This window comes from Pieris rapae, chromosome 17, assembly GCF_905147795.1.
Source record: "Pieris rapae chromosome 17, ilPieRapa1.1, whole genome shotgun sequence".
Lineage (NCBI taxonomy): Eukaryota > Metazoa > Arthropoda > Insecta > Lepidoptera > Pieridae > Pieris > Pieris rapae.
The window spans coordinates 743776-761944 of record NC_059525.1 but is presented as its reverse complement, the minus strand read 5'-3'; the positions used below and the strand labels follow the sequence as shown (position 1 = coordinate 761944).

Genomic DNA, 18169 nt, shown 5'->3' with positions numbered 1-18169 from the left:
AATATTAACTACACACACAATTAAATTCTTACCTCGTGTTGAAGTGATTCCAAAACATACTGAGCAGCAAAAAGAAATAATAATGTGAATATCATTTGATACGGTTAGATTTATTAAGATTACTCCCGATTATCGTGCGTACTGATAAATATATTTTAATGTTTTAAATCTATAGCCTATAAATCTACAATAAGTAAATAATGTTTTGTTGCGTAATAGAAAAAAATAGACGCTTATTACGTCCATTTTTTTTAAGTTTTACAAAGAGTTAGTGTTTGTATCAAAAATCTTAGCTAGCTTCCTAAAACTGTTATATTTAACCAAGTGAGAATACGACAACTAACTTCCAAGAAATATGGCGATTGATTGGTAAATACTTTGTCAATCTCAAGACGAGAAAAAATATATTTATCAGAATTGTTAGTGAAAACACTGAAAGAAATTAAAAGAAAAATGTAAACACGTTTTGAAATAAACATTAGGATTGACTGGGGCACAACATTGCGTAACAGATATTTTTGTTTTCATTTACGTAGATTCGATTGATATCTTTAACAATTTAAATATCAATCGATCCAATTTTGTTTGACTACGAAACACATGGTTCATAGTCACATGAACACATTCAGACTTTAAACATTTTTCTTTGAAGGACTGGATTTTACGTACTTAGTGAAATACGGCGTTTTAATTTAACTGTTTTAACAGATTTTAATGTAAGTAAAACCCAATTTAGTCAAGAAGGACATAGAACATCGAACATTAATCCCACCTCTCATTAAATGTCTCCTGTTTGGCATAATTCTGGAGGCTTCCTTCGTCAATAAGGAATTTCATTCGTTCAAAGAATGAAGCCGTGATGGCTGGTGGCTGCTTCCGGAGAAGAATGTCTGTTGGTTTAGGAGAAGAGACGCAGAGTTGGCTGGCCTTGCAGACAGCGCTCTGACAGCATTCGGGGTCTTCGCAATCGACAAGGCCGTCTATTGGATAAAAAGTAATTTATGGATTATTATTATATATAAGTATATATTGTTTAAGAATAGCTTCTGTTCTTGAATGACCCATGAACTCTATAGGCATTAAGCCACAGAGACGATGAAAATATTATATTACAATATATAATATTTTAGCTGTTTTCAACAGTGATATCAGTAATATATTTTGGTAATTATTAGATATTATAATTTATACTAATACAATTGTTAAAAATGCAATTGGCGCGTGTTACTTTTTCTATTACCATAGGTTTTATACTCTATACTAAGTTACTTGTATTTATTGATATATTTGATGGACTCTATATAATGTCTGCCGTATTAACAATAAAACATACTCAACTATTAAATAATTATTCAATTACAACTTCATTCGGCTAACAACAATAAACACAATTATAATAACAATTGCTTTAGTAATTTATTAATAATGAGACGAAAGTTATCCAAAGTTGACGGACTTGAGCAGAACTTGTCAATGTACTAACTTTTATTGGATTCAGGCGGTGCTGATAAATAGTGACGGGCAGTTTGTAATTTCGTTATTAAACTTTCGTTTCTAAAGTAAACATTTTAAAACTATAAAGAGCTGAGTTTTAAAGAGATTTCGTAAAGTTTAAAATAGATTTAAATCAATAAATCGCTTAGTTTAAATAATTGTATGAACATTTATTTAGCAACGAAATTTTAAAGATATACAATATGAATAATTTGATATATCTTGATAGAAATAGGCACATAATATATAGTTTTTTTTGTTACTTTCTTAAAACGTTTTGGTAAAAAATGTAATCAATAAAATTATCGATTTGATTTTAATAGATTTATACTTGAAAAGATATTATATTTTTTAACACCTTACCTTTATCATTGTCCTTAGAATCGTCACATATCTGTTCTTTGAGCGTCGTACAGTCAGGGCCATCCCATCCATCAAAACATTTGCACTCCCAATGGCCATCATTGGCGACGCGGCACTGCCCATGGCCAGCACAGCCTCTCGGGCAGCCTTCCAAGGTGCAATGCCGTCCATTCCACCCAGAAACGCATAGACATGTGCCATTTTTGCATTGTCCATGGTCACTGCAGCGAGGGTCACAGAGTTTTGAGGTGCAGAATTCGCCCGTCCAGCCAAGGTCACATACGCACGACTCGCCGACGCATCGACCGTGAGGACCGCAATCCAGGTCGCATACCTCTGAAAGTTAAAGGACTGAATGTAACATAAAATCTGATATTTGCTTATTTAGGCTTTCTTTAAATATTTGTAAAAATTTGATGTAGGTGGTCAGAGATAATATAAACTAATTACACTTTCAAACTAAAATAAAACTAATTAACGTTAGCTGCCACACAAGTCAAAAATTCATACACATTTTTAGAAATCCTAATGTGTTATCACAATTGTGGGCCGTGGTAAGCAAGTGAAATTTACATACTGCTAAATAGTTTCCGGCAAATCGTAGGTGTTTTGAATAAGCCTCACCTCAATTAATGGACATATATTTAACAATTAATATCAAAGGTCGACATAGAGCGCTTGGGCGAAAAACATACAATAAAAGTTTTTTGTTGCAAATTTATGTAAATCACAGCATCATAGCAACGTGCGACAAGTATTTGACATGTAATTCATGTTCCTCAGATTTATTGTAATAATTTACAGATTTATTGTAATAAACAAGCACATCTGTAGTTCTGTGACAAGCCTCGCAAAATGTTTTTTTACAAATAGTTCATGATGACTTATGATATGGTAAAAATATTAAATATTCATTACTACTACTAATACGTTGTAAGACTCGTAGTTTGAAGAAAATTGATATAGTATTAGTCTTAGTTATCGTTAATATATTACAAACAGCAATTCATCTAATACCGGCTATAATTGCAGTATTACGTATTAATCGTATCGCTGCAGCCATTAGATTAGCAGTCATGATCGTGAAGGATTTAGGTTACTATTAGCATGTTAATAAATTATTATTAGCCGCTACTAATGTTAGATAGAGGATGTTGCAGATTTGAAAGGTCCAGATTGCAGATCGAATAAAGCTTTTTATAAGTTTGATGATTATTTAAATTATCGTTATCCAGTTCAAATATTTTTGGCTACTCTGCCTTGCAAGCCATTTAAAATTAAAAAGAGTGGCGTAGAGTTTCTTGTCAGTTATTTTTGACCGCTCTACACCATTGACTTGTGAACTTGTTAAATTAAATTTAAATTCAATATTTTCTGTTGACGTTCATATATGTACTTTGTTACCTAAATGAACAAAGTTATTGTGAGTTTGCGTTTGAATATTTGTCACTTTGGTTGCTTCTAAGAATTACGAATGTGAAATTTTGGACATAGTTTTCGTATGACGAAAATTACTTGATGATTAAACCATTAAACAAAACATTTCTTGGCACTGTAATTGATACATAGGTAAGAATTTTTGTGGTGAAGATAAATTACCTTTGGAACAGTCGTCTCCCGACCATCTAGCGTGGCAGGAGCAAGTTTGTGTGTCCACATCAAACGTCCCATGCCCCGAACAATCAGGAAGGCACTGCAGCGCATCTTTGTCCATTGTAGCGCAATCCAAACCCTTCCATCCTTTTTTGCAGACACAAGACCCTTCAATACAGAATCCGTGGCCGGAGCAAGTAGGATGAGGGCAGTCCACTTCCGCACAGAATTTCCCCTTGTACCCTCTAACACATGAGCATTTTCCATTGACACAATGTCCATGACCGTTGCAGTCAGGGACCTCGCACTCATCATGTCGTAGGGAACACTCCTTGCCCTTCCATCCGGGGTTGCATTGACACTCTCCATTGATGTATTCACCTCGTTGACTACACAAAACAGGGCAGACACCTGGAAAGTAATATTATGTAGTCTTTAAAATCGATCAAAACGATAAAAGATCATGTTACGTTTTTGATTAAACTTTGATAAGAGTATGTTGATTGCATGCTCTGTGGAATACTTACTCTCGCTACAATCATCCCCACCAAAGCCAGGCTGACATTGGCAATGTCCCATCAGGCATTCACCCTTTCCTGAGCAGCCATTTGGACAGCTGTGAGTAAGATAGTCAGCTAACACGGCGATAAACGAAATCTCTTGTGGATCTCCATCGTCGTTGTAAAGAGAGAGAAACCAATGTCCTTGTTCCATGTAATGTGTGACTTCTTTTCTTATCGATGGCTGAAAAATATTAACAAATCATTATTTTATGAAAGTAATATTATAGCAATTTAGAGTTCCAGAGTTTCAGCATTAAATTATATGAGTGGTGATTAATTAAGTGGTATAAGCTGATGTGATGTCGGCTTAGTGACTTTAGCATGCCCTTCTCATCCCAGAGGTCGTAACTTCGATCCAGCTGTGCACAAATGGACTTTCAATGTGCGCATTTAACATTCCCTCGGAGGATAAAAGAAAACATCGTGAGGAAATCGCCTTGCCTTAGACCCAAAAAGTTGACGGCATGTGTCAAGCAGAGGCTGATCATCTACTTGCATATAAGACTGACAAATATTCATGGAACAGATTTAGAAATCTAAGGCCAGACCTAAAAAGGCACAAATGATTTGTTTTTATAAACTTATGTATAAATAACCAAAGTAACCAATTTTCTTGCATAAAAACAACGGAGTGAATATACCAGACAAGAGTTTAAAGCCAGAGCTGTGTTCGAATTGAATTTCAATTCAAAGTTGAAGTGTTAGATTACAGATAGTACTTACGTGTGATGCTCTCGTAGTTCTAGCCTTAAATCCGCTTAGAACTTCCAAAAAGTGATACTGTGTATGTGTCGGTAGAGCGTTTCGCCTCGCGTACACACCTATCGACGCTCCCCTCGGTATCATGTAGTCGAATTTCACATAAGAGGCTTCCGACTGATAGAACTGCATATTCCAGTAGCTATATGGAGGGATTTCTTTTGATAATTTTTCACCTAAAGTAATTTGTTTGAATGTCGTTCCGTCAGGAGGGAAGGTCTGCATTGGGAACGTTCGCGCACCTATAACGTGAATATAAATTTATTATCGGTTCGAGGGCGCTTGAATGCAAAACCATGCAATGTGATGAAATTTGAATGAATTATACCCGATGCTTTCGATAGAAAAAAGATTCATGCAAAAAGTAAAAATTCCTATGCTATTACGGCTGTTATCATGCGATTTAGTTCATTAGATCGTCACCCCGTAGATGGTTTCAATGAATGTTAGTTTAGTTATCAGAAGGACGCAATTTTAATACCTCACCTTCCAATACTAAGATTGGTGGTGGCTTAACCTTTGGACAGACGCATGAAAGAGGCACTTCAGTGGTTGAAAAAGTGTCGTATTCTGTTATAATTTCGTCACTATTTGTATTTATAATGTCTTCTGTCGTGAGCACTTCGCCTGTTGTAGGTTCTGTCGTTATATTTGTGGTTATATTTTCAGTTGAATAATCTATATCTGTTGTGTATTGGGTTTCTATTGGCTTTTGTGACGTCTCTGTAGTGACATAATCTTTTTTCTGATAATCGGTAGAAAAATCTGTTTGATCTCTAATAGTGGGCGTTGTCTTGTCCAATCCCTCATCATAAAAGTCTTCTGCAGATGAGCTACTTTCACATATTGGACAAGAACACTCGCAACTTCCTCCCCAATCTTCAGGTTTAGTCGCTGTTTTTGGGTTCTCAATTATCACTGGCTTGTTGAAATTAGTTGGTGCTGTAGGTTCTAAGTCCATTGGTGTAATTTTGACTGTAGGAATTTCACTTGTGTCACCAACTGTTGGGACTGTGAACGTTAAGGAATATAGAGGTTTGTATGAATGGTCTGCATCATCAGAGGATATGGTTAAATTAATCAAAACATGCTTTGTATTAACAGATGTATCTGAAGTTATAGGTTCAGCATCATTTGCTGTGGAGTTTTCTGTGCTCGAGGTAGTTGAGGAAGCTTTTGTATTATTCACACTAGTAGAAGTTGTGCTCTGAGTAGTAACTGTTAATAACTCATCTGAATTAGGCGGTATTCTATCACTATGAGTTGTAAAAACATTAGAGTCGGTCACACTTTTTTTGCTAGTTAACAAAGGGGAGTTAGCTGTGGTAGGTTTATTTGTAAGTTCTGGTGAAAGTGTCGTCATTTGTGGTGCATTATTGTCGTAGTGATACTTTTCAGGTTTTTCATGTAATTCTTCAGTATCGTTTGAGAAGATGTGCAATTCTTCGTTGACTTCATTCAATCTTGTTAGTAATTTAAGGTATTGAAGCTTTTGAACACCGTATGAGTAGATTGAGGGGTATGCATCACTTTGCATCTCTTCTGGATAGTAAGCTATTTCTTCTTTGTCAAGTTTTTTAGCTTCAGGTGGTTGTACCATATTCTCTGACTTGTTAGTGACAATTTTAGATAGTATATTCTTAGTTGTGCTTGTGATTTCAGGTTTTATTACATTAAGCGTCGTTGTATTAGTTACATTAACATTGAGCCCCAGATCGCCCGTAGTACTAAATACAGAAGCATTAAAAGCGACGTCTTGAGATTCCGTACTTACTTCTGATGACACACCATGCACTAAGCTACCAGTGGTCATTGCGGAAGAAGTGATTAGTTCATGCATCATATCTACAGTGGAAGAATCCGTAGCAGAAACAGAAGATAAAGAAGCATGCTCGTCTACACTTCTACGAGCGCGCGAAAGGCCGCCTTCTTTACCTGAGGTAGATGACGTTGAACTCTGGTGCTGTCGCGGCAATGATTTATTACTTGATTCAAGCGTCGTGGCTTTCGACGCTTGAAATTTATCTACATCTCCAACTATAACCGAACAAGGCTTCGAATTCTCATATGACCAATTGTCCGTAAAGTAAGAGGCTGTAACAGATACGTATCATTATTAAACATCAAGTCATACAATGTACTATATTTTAAATTAATTTATAGGATTACTAACCTGACATATAAGAAGCGATAGACAATAGTAGAACGAATAATACTATAAACACTATTGCAGTACATTTCCAAGAACATCTGGAGGACAGGCCTTTTCTAAAATGAAACCTCGAAGCGGCTGGGGGGAAATGGGTCGCCCTCAAGTTGTTCCTGACTGGAAGCACGGGCACAGGCGCGCCAAAGGCTGGATGCCTGTCGCTCCTGTCCATTCTTTCTAACGTTCCTTTTTCTTGTTTTCCTGGACTACTACACGAAGAATTCGATTTGTAGTCCATAGACGGATTCTTTTGAATATCCCCTGAGAAAAATTGAGCTTCATTAATATATCGCTCTGATTTGATTCACATTAACAATTACAAACGTTTTGTGATTATTATGTAAATCTGATAATAATATATTATATAAGGTTAATTCATTTCAATATTAAATGCCAACAATGAAACGAACTCAAAGGATAATGAATTATATATCTAAGAGATACGGACAGGTATTAAGTTCACCCGAAGGCACGTAAAAGTTTCCAGAAGGAGTTCGCACGAGACACGATGGCTCGAAGTCACCAAGGTCCGCGGGGTTTCCGGTGATCCTCCCGTTCAGACGGGACATTGTCGGATTGCGGGGCGGCACATCGGGAGGGGGCCGAGACCCTTCTAGAAGACAACCTGGTGACAATAAAATGATATTGTAAATATAAGTAAGCACCTATACTATATCTTACATCTCTTGCATTGAAATAATCTTTTCTTAATTAAAAATAGATACCAAAGCCAGAAGAGTCTGTTGCACAGATCTCCGTTAGTTACATAATACTGTCTCCGTCACTGTCGACATATTTATATGTTGGCAGTTTACATTATTTATTTAATATTATATATTTAATTATATTCTTTTTTAACTTAGCTTTGGCTTACAACATGTAGTTTAATGAAGAAATAAATAAATATAATTAACAACACCAATGTTTGTAGAAATATGATTCATATTATGATTTAGCTAGAAATTTGTAATAAAACTAGATTTAATTATATGCCGTTGCACAGTAGGCCAATAATTGACAATGTCCTGTTAATTAATTATACATTATTGGACAAGGCTGGTCCAAATTGGTTTTGACCGCAAAATTAGCATGTCATAATTCAATTAGGGTCGAATTCTTGCGATCGGCCGTAAACAAATAACGTTTAGGTCTCCGAAATGGATCAAAGATCGCGTGTTTCGGCAGTTAGTTAATAAAGGAGATATATTAGATCGGGAGGTATCTGGAGCGAGGCGCGGCCTTCCCATCGCTAATATAAGTTAATGGAAAATCGAAGCATTATCTGCCCCTCCCTACGACCCCCGTACAACTTTTGATCCTCGACAAATTTTAAAGATTCCTTCGAGCGTTAATTAATTGATTGTAGCGGCCGATGTAGCTGTAAGAAAACTCAATTAATTTTAAAAGGGTTTTTGTGTTTTTTTTTCAGCGATCGTTTCCCGCGACGCGAAAAGAAAGCTACAATGCGACAGTCCTTTGAAGCCCGACCCTTTTGAGCCGCTCGGTACGTTGTAATTAGAGAGTAATGAATTTACTCAGAACCCAAAGAAAATATTCTCCTTTTATTACACGAGCTGTATACGGCTTCCATATTAACATTCTATTCAACAAAGATTCATGGACGGTACGAACTTGTTAATATACAATAAGTATCCAAAGCCCAGATCGAGAGAGGCAATCTATCTTAAAGCCCTTTGGAGTTCAAACTGTAATAGTAACTAAGTATTCATCCCACCCAGTGGCCAATGAAAAACTAAATCACCTCCCTAACCTAATTTAGGAGGACAAGTATAGCCATTAATACACATGTCAGCCGACGTTCTAGTACAAAATGCGGCTCATTTATATATCGTCTTGGGGAACGGGAATTATGGTAATCGGACGAATCGTGTCTTTTGTCTGTAATGGTGGGTAATTACCGAGCCACCTCTCGGCTCCCGGGGACACTTCGTTTCTTTAGAGGGCCCAGGAGCACGGGAATTCGACACTCGTTAACCGAATCGCCTCAACTTTAAAGGGAACACGATTTAGAATGTCGCATTGGGATTTGTCGGTCGAGCGAGCCTTTTTGATTTTAGAATTGCCTACCCACATTTTTTTCGTTTACATACAAATAGTTTATTTCGCCAGACTTCTATTATACCGTTCATTTACTAAGGGGTATTCATAAAAGTGAACACTATCTGTATTACGGATCGTTCGCTTTTATATTTTTCCAGCCATCTGCTATACGTTGGCGCGTAACCTTTTCCTGTACGGAAACGCTAAACCTGCTTACTTATTGGAAGATAAAGGGGGTGTGTTTCGGCTCATTTGCGGAGCTCATTCAGATCGAACGTGATTTCTTATCGAAGGGAAAACATTGAAGCTAGAAAAATGTTAACATGTTTGTAGTTAAAAATAAACTCTTCAAGGAAAACATATCAAGTTAGTGGCGTAATTAATCGTAAGCGAAGACAATGGCAGCTCATTTACCGCGAGAAATCCGTACGATATGATGCAGAACACAATCAAGTTAAGTGCTCGCTTGCACATTAGAGTCTCGGCTATATTTAGGTCGTTAGGCCGAACAGTAAAATATATTCAGACTCAGTTAACCTGTCAAGCATATATCTCTTTCAAGTTGTTTCATAACAGCGGACGTTGATGTATGAGACATAGCGATGGAAACTGGATACATTTAGGCAATCTCACGACACGTGCCGGCAATCTTAAGCTCGTTTGTGAAACAGCAATTTAGAATTGAACCCTTTAATCGATACGATGCCGTGGCTTCTGTATGCTCTATCTGACTTCACATTTTGCGGCGCCTGCTAGTAACTTGATAATCGATTGTATAATTCATTCACATGGAACGCATAGGTTTGAAGGAAACTCTTTATAACCAGAGAAATCTAAACATATGCTCTCCAAGTTAGTCTTACTTTCCATTTATCGATATAGTTTTTTAGTGTATATGGAGCAGTGTTGGCTTATAGCTTCCGCGTGCGACTCTTATTCCTGAGGTCATAGCTTCGAGCCCCAGCTGTGCACCAACGGACTTTCATTCTGTTTACGCATTTAAAGACTTAAAAGGCCGGCAACGCATTCGGGAGCTCTCTGGAATTGAGAGTGTCCATGGGCGGATGGTATCACTTAACATCAGATGGGCATCCTGCTTATTTGCCCCCTGTTCTATAAAAAAAAACATTCACTCAACGGTGAAAGAAAACATCATGAGAAAACGCCTTGCCTTAGACCTAAAAAGTGGCGGGCGTGTATCAGGCACAGTAGAATGATCACTTACTTGCTATAAGATTAACAAATCCTCATGAATCAGCTACAGAAAGCTGAGGTGTACAACACATGTTAATTGATTAAAACAAGTAAATTAAACGCGATACTAACGAAACATCTCTGATGCCGCAGTGTACGACAGCTTCCCAATTTCTATTTTAAATTTAGCATCAAAGTTTGCCCGAGCGTGCAATATTTATATGAGAGAGACGCTGCGATTTAGTTGGGAACAATCAGAAAGTTGCTCTGCCTTGACTTCGTTTTAATTAGTTCTCATTCATCGTGAAACAATCGAGTCGGGAACAAATCTATTATTATCGGGAACTTTTCAGAGGTGTTGAAAGTAAATGATGGCTGCTATCAATCTGGAAGTTCTGTGACATCATTTGACCTATTAATTTTGTTGGACAAGGGCATGTGAAGGCATTTTGCATTGGATTCAGCGTCAATGAATTTGAAAATTTAAGAAAAACATATCTTTAAGCAGGAAAACATCGCATCCATTGCACTCACTTATATATTTGTAAATACAATTTTTTTTTATAGAACAGGGGGCAAGCGGGCAGGAGGCTCACCTGATGTTAAGAGATACCGCCGCCCATGGACACTCTCAGTGCCAGAGGCCTCGCGAGTGCGTTGCCGGCCTTTTAAGTATTGGTACGCTCTTTTCTTGATTAAGTATACTAAGTCGAATCTTATATATTTTAGATATCTGTACATATTTAGCTGAGTTGTACAACATCAAAATGAATTTATCAACGCAGATTACGTTGAGAATCGTTTTATCTCGACGAGAGTCAAGAAATAATTTCCGTAAGGTCGCCGGATGTCATCGAAAGTAGTATAAAAATTATTTTCAAAATTAAGGAGTCGATATTCTTAAATAAAATTACTATTGTACATACATTGTTGTGTATACCTTCGCTGACGCATTTCAACGCCAAAGATCAACGTACTTCATTCTAAAAATAAATAAATTTCAAATAAAGTAAAAGAAAATGTTAAGAACTGAATCCTCAAAAGCTCGTCTTTTGTTTTATTTAGAGAAAAAGAGTTATTTGCGTTGTAACCACTGGTTCTTATTATTTTCTAGTATATATAACCCATTGTCTCAAAACGTGGAAGGGGAAAACTGTGAAAAGAATAATCGCAGCGTAGTTCTACAAACGGCATTGAACCCAGCTGAATATACCAAATGTAATCGATTCTTGGTAAGTGGTCTTTTAAATATTAACGTTATCAATTGACGAAAATATAGTCCTGTCAATTATTTTAAAATATTTTCGTAATAAAAATTGTAATTAAAACCTCAATTGGACATCATACGGACGTCAATCCGACTTGCAAAAAACTTCAAGACATTTCTTACCGAAAATTTGTTTAAAAAAATTCCCAACATACTACACTCTATGGCTATACAGTTGTACTTTTGTATGTGTAAAACTATATTCTTGAAATAAAAAATATATTGGTTAAATAACTAAAATGCAGAACATATTGAACTCTGACATTAGCTATTTAGCGAAGTTCGTAGTAAAACAGTTTATCGTAAGTAAACTTTGTAGAGACGCATGTAAATCTATACTGTAGGCGATGTATCATGTCAAGTAGCAACCGCTTGGCGGCTGATAAGATTACCAGACAAAGGAAGTCCACCCATATCACTACCACAACCGCTAAACGCAAGCCTTAACGCTGAAATGCACATTATCAACTCAAACACCGAGAGCTTAAGTCCATTTTCCTCTGCAAGCTCTTTATTAGGACTAACATCAACGTCTCCTTCGTTAAAGGACACTCGGCATTATTTATGTCGACATAACAGTGTTGGCTTAGGGCAGTTTTAAATATCGGCGTTTTGCGTTCGCAAATCCGTAGAATTTTAACACGAACAGCGGATATATTTTCATAATAAAAAATCGATGAAGCGCGTAGTAGCACGTGGCATAATCTCATCAAGATTGCGGGAAATACTACGGGAAATTCATGCAGACTTGCCTTTAGATTTCCATGACAAATCAGTTTGCACTATATGTGTGTAAATATAGAGTTGAATTCCGTTTGTGCTCTGCATTAAGCTTAGGGTAATATAAGGGAGGTTCGTCTTTTTGATCAAGCTGTTAGAGTTTATTTTTAAATGGGGCCCGGTTACTTCCGCTAACGATAAGGACACGATTCCAAGACGTCACGGCAACGTTGCATTAATTTATAGTGATTTAAGATTCTCTGGACGCACCTTGCACTGAACCCTAGGTTTTTATGGTTTATTATGGTAATAAACTGTCTAGGTAAACAGCGATAGCCTAAATTTGCATACTTGCCGACGCCATAAAGAAAATTATGGTCGGCGCTTAATGTAAATATTGTATTTGACAATTAATATTTCAAAATTTAAGTACGAAACCAGAAATATGATCACAGGTCTATAATCTAATATAGTTAAAAGTTTATTATAAGCATGCTCGTTAGGGATTATTAACAAGTTTTACCATTTCAAGATGTTTTCTTTTAGTTATTCGATACTTTATTCTCCAAAGATCTTGTTACACTAAAAGTTCGCGGAACATCTTAAGAAATACAGTTTTCTTACAAAACAACGATAGTGTTATGAGACCTAATATGTAGGCAGGTATACATTTAATTCAGTTACTCATACACTCACATGCAACCACACACTTACTTATCCACTAAATTGTGATGGAAACAGCTGCAAAAACAAAAAATATGTAATTTAATAATATATATGTATATTTTTTAATGGAAATCCCAAATCATACTAATTATAATAATTGTTGTCTTTAATTTTCTTTTTTTTATGACATAATCTATAAACTCGATTTTTATATTGTCTATGGCTCTCTTGTCATTATCATCTGTCACCCTCACTGTTTGTATTTAAGTGTTCTTTTATCCTTAATTAATGATAATGAATACAGTACAACCGATAATTTACCGCGATTTACTCTAAGTGCTAGAAAAATTTCCAATCTAAAATAAATTACTTTGTATCGGAAAAAATCAAGTAGTTTATGGTTCATAAAATACAATCATTATTGATTCTTAAAATGCACAGTTAATAGGGATTATTAAGAATTGATAGGCAAGTGCTCGTTATAAGAGCTTTCCTTCATTAGTGTTCAAAGAAAAAAGCTTCCGCCGCGGCTTGGGTTACGTAACATTATACATCTGGTAATGGTTAAAACAATACGCCCGTTAAGACGTCCGTAATCTCGATATAACATATAATATTAACATATATTTTTATCTATCGAAAGGGTCTGGATTAGCGTATATGTTGGTTCTTTAAGATATTTTCAATAAATTGTAACTTCACTGAACATCATTTAACATTACGATCTATAAATTAAGACTAATCATTAATTAACTAACCATAGTAATGATGTTTCCAATAACACTTCTTTTAACTCTCTGAATTTTTACTTTAGATTGTGATAATAGGTAAACAGACTCATATTGGTATTGTCTTCATCTGACCGCACATTACTTTAGCCAATGAATTTTACAATCATGACCATTGAACACACAAATTGTTAAGAGTAAAAATTTGCTCCATCAGAGATGCTCAGTGTAAACGGCATAAATGTGGTACCAAATGTTCAGAGCGTGTAATATCGTTTCTGACAGTTCTTGAATGAAGCTAATATTCATAGAAGCTAGGTACCATGTCGTCAGCTTTCTTACAAAAAAAAACTGCATCATTTTCAGTTCATTATTTTAAGGTCACGTTTCAGACAGGTCCACATTAGTTCTATTTATAAATTCATTCTAATTCTACTATCTTGTACATTCTTTACGTCCATTAGTTTAATTGCTGTAATTCGGGCGAGGCTCAATTATTAAACTGTTATCATTCATTGAATCTCCCGATATTCGAGGTGCTGTGATAGATGCTCTGTGTACACGAAACCGATAACATTCTTCGATATGTAACTTTTAGACATTTAAAAGAATATAAATTTTATTCACGGCCTGCAGTCGAATTATCTATAAAACTGATGGACACAATTGGACAGAAATACAGAATCACTGTGAATTATATTAGATATTATTTTTAAGTTGTGAATGAAACGAATTCCTTTTAAATGCAAGGCGTTGTGAAGCAGTATCGGGTACCGAATTTTTGAGAACAGCTGATGAAACTGCAAATTTGTAGTTCTCTCAAATGTCTTTTGGCAAATTTACGTTCACCGTAATTGTCATGTATTTTAGGATAGATAGATTGTAAATGTACATAATTATATATGATTGTACATGAATAAAAGACGCATGTAAAAGTCTAGTAGATTAGTAGTAAAACAATTTCGGCTACTTAAACTTAGCTGTACGTACAGTGTTAGTATAAATTAAAACCTATAAAACTTTAATGACGATAACGAATGAGCTCATACAAATGACGTGTTCTACACTACATTACATTCTATATACGAGTAGGGAACACAGTGCGACAAGAATGCATGTGGTCTGTGACTGATTCCTCAGATTTTGAGGACATATCGCTGTCATTAGATCAATGGGGGTGCTGAAATTGAAAAATTCCTCTTACCAGATCTATATCACATTCTTAAAATTAACTATATACCTACCTATATTTAAACTTATATATTAAATTATTAAAGTTATTCGAGGGCTTAGCAATCGGTCAGCTAGATATAGTTATTAATGTTTATTATATAGTATATCACCTGTTTACCTATTAGATACACAAATGATCATGCAACAGATACAGATAGATGGACATAGACGAAAGAGTCCTTTTCGTTTTTATAATGCAAAATGCTTATGTTTACAGTTACCCAAACCACAATAAAGCATGCTTATCTACATGAAATAGTTGGAATATTACATATCGTTTAACTAAAACTACAAATTAACGTGAGATAAACCGTACGCTTATCTAATTTTACATTTAAACAACTATTAATATCCCTGGAGTAATTTTAACGCCGCTAAGCAATTTGGTATCAGTTTCAAAAACGATGGTATCCAGAATAGTCACCTTGATAGGTTAGAAAATAAAACCTTTTGTATTTTAGTAAATGTTCCTCCACAACGCCACTGCGATGGGAACTAGATAGGGCAGAGCGAGTCTTTCTAAGTCTTAATGACTTCTCTTTGCCTCATCTGCAAGAATACAACACCAGAAGAGGAAGAGGAGGTCATCGTAGCAGAGCTCAGGTCCATTAAGTAAGTCATTCAGGACTCGGTAAAAGAGAGCTGCTGCATCCGACAGGGTGGGCACCTGAGGTCTAAGTGTGTAATGCTCACCCGACTATTTGAATAGCTTTTCTGGCTTATCACATCTTCGAAGCCTTAGTAGTAGCCAGCAAATAGATCACCTTTTACACCTTTCGTGACTTGAAAATATTTCTACATGCAACTAACCTTAAAATAACCAATCGTATACAGCCGAAACAATCTATGCCAGGAAAGCCAAAAACAATTGTGGTGCGTCTCAGATCTCACGACATTAAAGATAAAATTTTGTCTGGTTTAAGAAAACGGCGAGGAATTCAAACATCTGACATCGGATTGGTTGGAAATTCAAAGAAATTCTTTGTAAACGAGCACCTGACCCCTGAAAACAAATATCTGTTAAAAAACGTTAAAACACTGGCTACGGCCAAAGGTTACAAATTCGTTTGGGTCAGAAACTGTTGCATTTTTTTACGCAGAAACGAAGAGTCCCCAGCCACTACAATAAATTCGGAGCGAGACTTATCAAAAATTTCTTAAAAATTTCCTATTCCACTTCCCATCTGTATTTTTATATTATCAATTTTTTTACGGCATTGTTCGTGTATTCTCCAGTAGTTTTAGCAACGCTTTGTTTTTTGATTTACAATTTAACAGCAATAATAATACAAAAGTCGAGGTCTTCCCGCCGTAGTAAGAATATTTGCGTAAACGTTGGTACATTTACATTTTTCTTTAAATGTCTGATAAAACCCTAACCATATTTTATCAAAACGTGCGAGGCTTGCGGACTAAAACGAGTGAATTTTGTCGTAATCTACTCTTGTCTACTTTTGATATAGTTCTAATAACGGAATCTTGGTTAAATGATAAGTTTTACGATAGCGAACTCTGCGGGGGTAACTATACTATGTTTCGGCGCGACAGAACAAAAGAAACATCACATAAAAAATATGGGGGAGGATTATTAATTTATATATCTCGTAAATTGCAGGCATACGAAAGACCTGAATGGAACTGCACTAATGTCGAAACTTTGTGGATAACTATACCCGAAAATTTGCTTGGAGCTAATGATCGGCGTAATCTTCACATCGGATTGGTCTATATACCTCCCGATTCTAAGCAGCCACAACGACTTATGACGTTTATTTCCTCGTTCAGTCATATAATTGAATCAAACGCAAGTGACAACTTCATAATTGTTGGTGACTTTAATCTTCCTAACATTAGTTGGTCTCCCTCGGGACCTATTATTTTAAAACAAGGAACGACCCATTTACAAGAAATCTCCGAAGATTTTATAAATAAGTTACATTCTTCTGGCCTGACACAGCATAATTTTATTTCCAATACTTGTAACAACGTATTGGATTTAATATTGAGTAACGTCTCTCTAGATAGTACCAGAGCTGATATAGCATTGGTTAAGCCCGATATGCATCATCCCTGTTTGAGTATAGATGCAACTGACTTACTTCTACGCAAAATGTCTCCAAAAGTAGATCTGAAGTATAATTTCTACCGCGCTAACTATAATGCTATCAATCAGGAACTAAGCAAGGTCAACTGGACGCAGCTTCTAAATGGAGATACTATTGACGAAGTAACTGCAAAGTTTTACGATATTCTGAATAAAATTATTGTAAATTATGTCCCAATGAGTCGTAATACTTGTAATAATAAGTACCCCGTGTGGTACTCCAAATCTCTGATACATGTTATCAAGGATAAACTAAAAGCTCACAGACGTTGGAAAATGTATAAGAACCCGCGGGACTATGATGAATTTTCATTGTTACGTAGTAGGCAAAAGCGTTTATCCAAAAAGTGCATGCTATCTTATGAACAGCATATACAAGATAGCATGGCTAAAAATCCTAAGGCGTTGTGGTCATATTTAAGAAATAAGAGGCAAGGTAAATCTGAGTACCCAAGCATGCTAGTTCTTGGCGATGTTTCATACAAATCGGAGCCTGAGATTTGTGATGGTTTTAACAAATTCTTCAACAGCGTCTTTCACTCTCCCAGCGATACTTATGATCTACCTGACCTACCCGAGTCAGATGTTATATATAACAACATTTACATAACGGAACATGATGTCTTTAAAGCTATAACAAAATTAAATATAGATAAGGGTCCAGGTAGTGATGGAATACCTGCAGTTTTCCTACAAAGATGTAGTAAGGAACTTGCAACACCACTATCATATATCTATAATTTGTCCCTTAACACATTCTGTGCATTTCCTTTAAAATGGAAAGAAGCACATGTCGTTCCAATTCATAAAAAAGGCTCCAAAAATAAAATTGACCACTATAGACCAATCTCAATTCTTAATTCTTTTAGCAAACTATTCGAAAAACTAGTCCATAATGTTATAAGTCCATTAATCTCTAAACAACTACCGGAACAACAACACGGCTTTACTAAAAATCGTTCAACTATTACTAACTTAACTACTTTTACTGACTATATACTGCGAGGCATGGATGAGGGCGAACAAATTGATGCTATCTACACGGATATAGAAAAAGCTTTTGATCGTGTTGATCACATTATCCTTTTACATAAGCTTTTCTCCCTTGGAATACGTGGCGATCTTTACCGATGGATAAAGTCATACATAACTAACAGACGACAAGCAACAGTAATATGCGGGTACAAAAGCATGTTCACTAACATTACATCAGGA

At 35.9% G+C, this 18169-nt stretch overlaps 1 protein-coding gene across 7 annotated transcripts in view; it reads right to left on the bottom strand.

Moving 5' to 3' along the window:
* LOC110998329 (teneurin-m) overlaps window positions 1–18169 on the bottom strand; it is a 198803-nt gene that overhangs the window by 11896 nt on the left and 168738 nt on the right. For 4 of the 7 annotated variants that reach the window (XM_045631843.1, XM_022266898.2, XM_022266901.2 and 1 more), the window contains 9 exons: window positions 7430–7606; window positions 6946–7242; window positions 5259–6866; window positions 4737–5014; window positions 3978–4194; window positions 3457–3861; window positions 1858–2193; window positions 773–980; window positions 33–59 (listed from right to left, as the gene is read on the bottom strand). In XM_045631843.1, coding sequence (XP_045487799.1) covers window positions 33–59; window positions 773–980; window positions 1858–2193; window positions 3457–3861; window positions 3978–4194; window positions 4737–5014; window positions 5259–6866; window positions 6946–7242; window positions 7430–7606 — 3553 coding nt within the window. The remainder of the gene's footprint in view (window positions 1–32; window positions 60–772; window positions 981–1857; window positions 2194–3456; window positions 3862–3977; window positions 4195–4736; window positions 5015–5258; window positions 6867–6945; window positions 7243–7429; window positions 7607–18169) is intronic. The other 3 variants (XM_022266903.2, XM_022266904.2, XM_022266899.2) reach the window with 3 other exon arrangements.